The 7,615-nt window shown below is 31.6% G+C and overlaps 1 protein-coding gene and 1 long non-coding RNA gene across 2 annotated transcripts; both read right to left on the minus strand.

Annotated features, from left to right (window-relative positions):
* Window positions 1-185: 185 nt before the first annotated feature.
* Window positions 186-1,589, minus strand: LOC135076282 (adenylate kinase isoenzyme 6). Its single transcript, XM_063970768.1, has 4 exons — window positions 1,395-1,589; window positions 1,119-1,270; window positions 711-856; window positions 186-397 (listed from the first exon to the last, which is right to left on the minus strand). The coding sequence occupies exons 1-4, from the start codon at window positions 1,435-1,437 to the stop codon at window positions 208-210; spliced, it is 531 nt and encodes a 176-aa protein (XP_063826838.1). The 5' UTR covers window positions 1,438-1,589; the 3' UTR covers window positions 186-207.
* Window positions 1,590-5,287: 3,698 nt separating this feature from the next.
* LOC135073987 (uncharacterized) lies at window positions 5,288-6,554 on the minus strand. Its single transcript, XR_010257733.1, has 2 exons — window positions 6,244-6,554; window positions 5,288-5,938 (listed from the first exon to the last, which is right to left on the minus strand). It is a non-coding gene; the product is annotated as an uncharacterized LOC135073987 (long non-coding RNA).
* Between the last annotated feature and the right edge of the window lie 1,061 nt (window positions 6,555-7,615).

A 7,615-nucleotide genomic window follows, 5' to 3' on the forward strand; every position in this document is an offset into this window, starting at 1 on the left:
AAGTTTTTTTTATTTGTGTAGTGTAAATTCAGTTTTCTAGTGACAGCAGAATGTCTAGTCAACCAATTACTGGATGCGGTATAAATGAACAAACTAGTTAAAGATCAAGGGCAACAGAGGATCAATCTCAAAAACATTCAAGTTATGAGGCTGCCAATAAAAAAGTAAAGTAATGAAAATAATAATTGTGACTACTAATAACATTTATTATAAATTTTCTTCTTTCCACCTCTCAATCCACTCAATGATTGTATCCACATTCTTCTGCAGTTGTTCATCTGAATCATTCTGCAGCTCCTTTACAATCTGTGGCCTGTACGAAGACTGAGCCTCTTCCAGTAAGGTTTCAAATATCTCACATTGGATGTTGTCTTCCAATTTTTTTCCTGTGTACCCTCTGTAAACAAGCATCATATTTTAATTAACAATTAGATTAAATAATGGGCTAGGTTTATGACAGACAGGGTGTAGTAAGACTATAACTTAGACTCCTATTTTAATGTTTTCATAGGACACAAATTTATTCTAGGTCACTTATCTATGATAATATTTAACTGCAGCCAGACTGCATTCTAACACATTTATTTTTATTACAGCAAAATGCAGTATTGCTGCATCCTTGCTTACTTTGTTTTATTCATCTTAACTTCTTAACCCTACTTTAGAAAGCATGTGCATCAAAAGTATAGAAAGGATTTTATTTAGCTTACCTCGCAGAAAGTCTGTCATACAGGATGGTATTATTTGTTCTGATAACAAATACGCCATCAAACCAACGCTCCGGAAAGAAATCACAGCCATGGTAGTCCACTATATTACCGCCTTTATTCATCATGCACTCCATGACATCTAATAACTGAAACATAACAAAATACAATTAGGACACATTTTATTTATTTTGGACTTAAACACAAAACAAGCAAGTTGGTATTTTTTTTGGAATTTAAACATTGATCTGTTTGAATAAATGAGTATTTACCTACCTACACAAAATCATAATTAAATTATAGGGGCTAGAGAACATGTCTACCACCATGTGGTTTTACATTCAATGCATGCATTATCATTGTGATGCTGGAATTTCGGGTTTCTTTAATTATATGATGCTATCGCCTGACCTTATCCTCATTTAGGAAAGGGCACTGATACTCGGGATCAAATTCATCAAGACAGCTGCTCTCTTCGGCAATTTTTGAAACCTCTCTCCATGCGAAGTTTGTTCTATCTGCCACTCTCTGACAAATTGTGGACTTCCCCACACCAGGCGTTCCTGTATCAAATGGACAACTTATTTAATATCTTATTTTAGCCTAGGACATTCCTAGCTCACTGAAATATTTATAGAAATAAAGTTCATCACAATTCAAGATAACCTCTAAATAATGTGTACCTACCAGTTATTAACAAATTGGGGATTTTTCTTGGACGACTCTCCATCTCCTCTTTATTTACACAAAACAACGATAAAACACTTTTGGATTATCGTATGTTTCGTACAAAATAATATTGCCGATTGAAGGGAACGTCAACGCAACGTATTACAAAATAAAAACATGTGATTGTCATTCTCTCATTCGAAAAGTCACATGCAATTTTTTTTTATACTTTTTTAAAAAATTGCAAAGAAATTAACATTATTACATCGTCAGTCAGAAATTCAGAATGCGCGACATAAATCATTCTTTGTATTTTATGTTCCTTGTGTTAATCGCGTGTACATACAAATAAATTCTTATATCTTTGGTAGTTTAGTAAAAAGTACAAATGTTCTAAGCTGTATAGTTATAGATTTGTGAATCAGAAATCAGGAATGGCAGGAGAAAAAAAATTAAAACTTCAAAATTTTATTTTTAGGTTATTTCAATGAGTTAGGTAATTTTAATACCTTTATTATTTTACAATTCCTTTTGAATTAAAATAGCTGTATTTACCGAAGGCTTAGAAGCCTTTTACCACAGAGAACAGGTTATAATGAGAATTTATAGACCTCGTGGAATAACTAAAGGCCAAATTGTTTTAGCAACAATATTGGGTGTATTTGGAGGAATTTACATCTGGAAACCACTATTTGAGGAACATTTTCCTCGGCAGCAAAGGAAACCTCTTGAAAATAACGAAGAAATTACGCCTAGCACTACGCAGTGATCATGACTGCAATTCAAAGATGGTTTAGGAATGCAAGCCCAATTTCAAAAACATTGATGGCTATATCCATAACGACTGCCTTGGTTGCCGCACATAGATGGTTTTATGCCCCCTATGCTAAGCGACAAAGGTACAGACAAGCAGAAGAATGGGCTAACATGATAATAGAAAATGAAGAAAAAGGAGAATCTGAAAAAAACAATATTTCATATTAAACTTAAGGGTTATGACTTGTTAGATTGTAGTTCTAGTAATTTATTTAAATAAAACTGTTAATTTACTAAGATTCTGGCAAGATATTTTATTTAACTACCCTTTATTTGAACTATGTTAATAATTATATGTATATTACACAACATTATAATAATGTTGCCATGAAGTAACAAAGTTAGGTATATTAAAGTTGTGCTAAGGTTTTACGTTGTAGGTACCTTATTAACATTCGTCTTATTTTTAGTAGTAATTCTAGTAGCTAAAGTAAGTGAGTACCTAAGCAGAACAAAGCCTGCAATGATTTCAAAAGCGAAAGTCAATACCTAGTTGGCACTAAGTCACTATGTGGACTACCTATATTACCTATATAATTATAATAAAGCAACAAACACGTAACAGGATTCTCTATATCTCGAAAATTTTAATAAAAAACCAGAGGTTTAAAATAAATTATATACATAGTTTGTACTGTTTCAAGGTTTTCATACACCTATTAGGTAGTAACACGGAAAGATGCAGTTGATTTTCATTTTATTTTATGGCGTAACATTGCGAAAATGATTCATTTTGCTTTGTGAATGTGAATCATACATGCACCAAGATAATCTCAGTAGGTAGGTTCTTATCTATGTATGCTCTCTTAACCCTTATTCAAATGCAAGCTGGTATGCATTTTTTTTACAAAGTTGAAGTGGATTTTGGGTAATCGTGGGTCACTTATTTCATATTTTTGATCAAAATTAATAAAAAAATAGGGGAAGGGGTAGTTTTTTGGGTGGTAAATAATTTACCATTATCCATTCATGCCTACCAATTATTAAATGTTGGTGGTAAAATAGTTACCATTGTCCGTCTTGGTTTGTTTTTGGTTCTTGACTAGTGACTTCCTCTTGGTTCTACCTATATTTTATTAAATATTTTGGGAATGAAATTTTTTTATTGTTTTTATAAAAAATGTATTTATTAATATTGGTTATTATGCTTACAATGATTATTCTTACCTTGAGTCTGAAACTAACAATTCACTAATTACGTAACGTCAAAACGTTAATATAAAAAAAACTTAAAATTTCTCAAAATATTTATTTAGTTTTATTTGTGCACATACAAAAAACAACCGTATTTTTTATAAATCATCAAACTTTTGTCATGACGGGATCGGACAGTGGTAAACTATTTACCACTTCTTTAAAATGTCTAAATTATATGAACAAATCAATTGCAGACGCTGCCTATAAGTGAGATTATACAATAAATGTTATAGTTTAGGAATTTGAATCGAAAAAACACTTATCAGAATTTTCGTTGAACAAAGTTGCAAAAATACCAAAAACGCGCGCTAAAAACTTGAAATTTTTCACAATAAAACCGTTTGGTTGACTTTGACATTACCTGACAGTGACAAATGACGTTGAAAAGTTATAAAATGGCATAGATTAGTAAAAAAATCTATTTAAAAATATAAATGAGTGACCACGATATCTTTAAGTATTACCATATCGAATATTAGGATCCTTTTTTAAAAGTAAACGAAGTGGTAATATATCTACCTTTATTTGAATAAGGGTTAACCTTTTGTACGCCATTGGCCATAGCACAAAACTGCCGCACAATTTATAAACGCAGTAAGTAACACGTGAACAGTTTCGAGAAAAACGCGATCAAAGTTGAAATTTTATTTTGGGGTGTCTACAATTAGTTACGCAAATATTTGTAAAAAAAAATATATGGGCTTATAGAGCTAAACTCAAAGTTTATTTTGATATGAGGTTTTTGTATTTTAATTAATATTTTGTATTTAAAATGATTAAAAAACTATTTATGTTATGGATTAACTAAGTTTTCGTTCGATACTTACTACCCATGAATGCAGTATGATTGTTCCTTACTGCGTTTATCAGTAGTTTTCGTTACTTACGGTACATGTGTTAAATGATTGATTTAAATTTTAGTTCTTACAACGTAATATAAGCGCCGTATCTTTACAACTTACTGCATTTATGAGTGGGAGTGTGAATCAAAATAATTTATCAAAACTTTAAATGCGCAGTAATAATACAATTATACTGCGCTTATCATAAGCCAATAACGCTTTCATGTTGAACTTTCCCAAATGACCAAGGGGTAAATGAAACAAGGATTACAAAATAATTGCTGAGATCGCTTGTTATTAAATCAAAAATTAAGATATGGCACCCACTTTTAGATCTTAAATGAGTCGTATAAAACCAAAGGTGGCAATCTGACGTTTTGGTCAAAATTGAGTTATGGTAGTGGCAACACTGGAAATCTTGATTAAATTTATATAAACTACTCTCTCGGAATCATAAACGGCTATCTCCCATGGTTACAACTGTTTAAAATGGCCCTTAGTACCAAATCCGGCAATCTTCTGATACTTAGAAACAAAGATGGCAATATTGTATTCTCAACCAATAGGAAGCCCTCAATTTACACGTCATAGTATGGCGCATCTACGGAAAGTTCGTTAATTTGCAGTGCCTTTTAAAGTGAATTATAGGTGTCTAAATCATTGCATTTAGTTAAATTTATAATAAAAGTGAAGATGGAGAGTCACCCAATACCAGAGACTAATAGATACACAAGAAAGCGGCGAAGAAACACAGAAAACTGGAAGAAGAATGTGGCCAAAAAAATGAGGTTAGTTCATAAAGTTAATATTCCTTCGGAATAGAGCAACAATCACGAGCTGTCAAACGAAACCAAAAATGAGATGTCATTTGTGTGTGTAAATATAAATATGTGTGCATGCTAGTGATGTATGTCGTTACTTTTCACATGAATATCGATATCGATTTATATTAATTAACACCTAACAGTAGTAATATTAATGGAACTAAAATAGGATAGAATGTCCATATACAATCCGTATATGGGAGAGTGGAAAATAAAAATAAAACTCAGAAGATTAAAATGATTTAACTGATTTAATTGAAAGAGCAACAAACATCAAGACATCCATACAAACTTTCTGATTTCTAATTAGTAAGAGTAAGTCAATAATTAAAAATGATAATTCTGACGATAATGTAAAAAATAGGATTCTAACGAATGCGATGTAATAATAAAAGACAATGCCGGAAATTAGCGTCTTTTTTTTTTCGCGCGGCCATCGACCAAACCTTGGTTTTTGATTACAAAATAGTGTAATAAACCAAACTTACTATGACATGTATACCTCTAAACTCAGTCTGAAATGAGTTACGAGCATCAGAAGTTTGATGATTTTCATACTAGATTTGCTGTTTGCGCGCAAGTTTTGTAAGAAATTGCAACAAAATAATGACATTGTATGTGTAAACAAACAATACCATCCATTAAAGGATCCAGACATCAGTGTGCAGCAGAATCAGCGCAATAAAAAAATAGCGCAATACAACAAATCCCTACAAACTCTGTAGGGATTGCACATTTTTTCAACGTGATTCTGGCTCCAATTTTTCGAAAATATTTACTATCAAAATGTTTGCTACATAAAGTGGCATATTTAGTTGGAATCCAATTTGGACGATTAATTAATTTGAGCCATGTTTTTCTTACATCTTCGTTAGTCGGAAATCTGAAAGATACTTTACTAATTAGTACCTATTATAATAGTCAGAAACTCATATTATTACATTCCCAGGTGACTGTGATAGACAGTGCACAAAATATATTTATCGATTGTGGTACAGCCCTAGTGTAAAACGAAAATTATTTCTTTACACAAAATATTCATAAATTCTGGATTATGTGCATGAAATCTTTGCTTACAACTTAAATTAATGTTTAAAGAACATAATTATCACACTTAGTGCTTAAAATTCTAAGCGCATTCACAAAAATAAAGCTAAAGTTTGGAGGTGTCGATTTCAATAAATTTACCTGTGAAATGAATATTTTGCGGGATTATTTCTCTGGTTTACATCACAATCAAGGACGGAACAGGTCCCCATTGTATTACAATAAAAAAATTCCAAAACTATACAGGATTTTACGAAATTTTTAGAAAAAACTGTGATTTGAAATTCTGCTTTGTGCCTCTATGTGTCACTGCCTGTCAAATCTTTTGCAAAAATGGTTCTATTGACGTGACGATGATAGCATCACACATCTCTTTTTATCACACAGGGTTGCAGATAGTGACATCTCGCTCGCTCATTCTTTGTTGCTCTATTCCGAAGGAATATTAACTTTATGGGTTAGTTTCAATCTAGGGTTGTCCATATTAAATTCGCGTTAGGGGGCTAGTGTTGGTACAACTGGGCTTTTTAAGACTCTTATATAATTCCGTTGTATGTAAGTAACTAACTAAGTATGTAAACAAATCTAGGAAATCGATTATAACTTACTCCTAATTATCGTATCGATTTGAAACTTAGAGATCGTATGTAAATCGGATGACAATACAATAATTTGGTACAATCGAGCTGATCTAATCATGGAACCAGAAGGGGAACTTTTCAGAAGAAGAAGAAGAAGAGCTTTCTTCTTAATCCCTTTGAGTTTTGGCTCGTTTGGTTTAAATTGACAAGTCCGATATAATATCTTTAACAGTGTATTATTTATTTTTATGAAACTATAATTTATTTGCTTTATTTTGATGAATTACATGCTATTTTTGAACTCATAAAAATCTCCACAGGTATTCAGCTCCATCTACTGAAACTAATTACTGTGAAGAGTTATTGGCTGATACTAGCGAACTGCGTATTTGAAAATACGACTCACAGTTACAATCGTCTGGTCATAAGTAAATTTGTAATGAGAAAAGTAATTTATTACTGTTTCTAAGAAAGTCTAATTTGAGGCTCATTTATGTGACTAAACATTTTTATTTTATTAAATAAACAATGAGTAATATTTTTCTTGCTTTGTTTGATTGACAACCCTGCATATTATTTATTTTCAAAATGGCTGCCTATTTAAAACTTCGTAACAAAAACGGCATTCTGCTCTTAGTTCAGTACCAAATACGGCAATCTTCATTTTTCAATGACAAAGGCGGCAATCTGAATTAAATAATTACGATTTTTGTCTATAATTATAATATTCTATGTGATTTACGTTGTGTCATTGAATATTCGTAGAAAATGCAATATTTTAAAAATGTTCTTGTTGTTGTAAAAAGTAAATCTAGCGTATACAACGTTTTTTTCATTTTGCCGACAATGAGTCAAACTGCAGATGGCCGCCTTTGGTTTTATACGACTCAAATATACCAATCTAATAAAATAAAGACTCGGTCGTTCGTTTC

This window comes from Ostrinia nubilalis, chromosome 1 (genome assembly GCF_963855985.1).
Source record: "Ostrinia nubilalis chromosome 1, ilOstNubi1.1, whole genome shotgun sequence".
Taxonomy (NCBI): domain Eukaryota; kingdom Metazoa; phylum Arthropoda; class Insecta; order Lepidoptera; family Crambidae; genus Ostrinia; species Ostrinia nubilalis.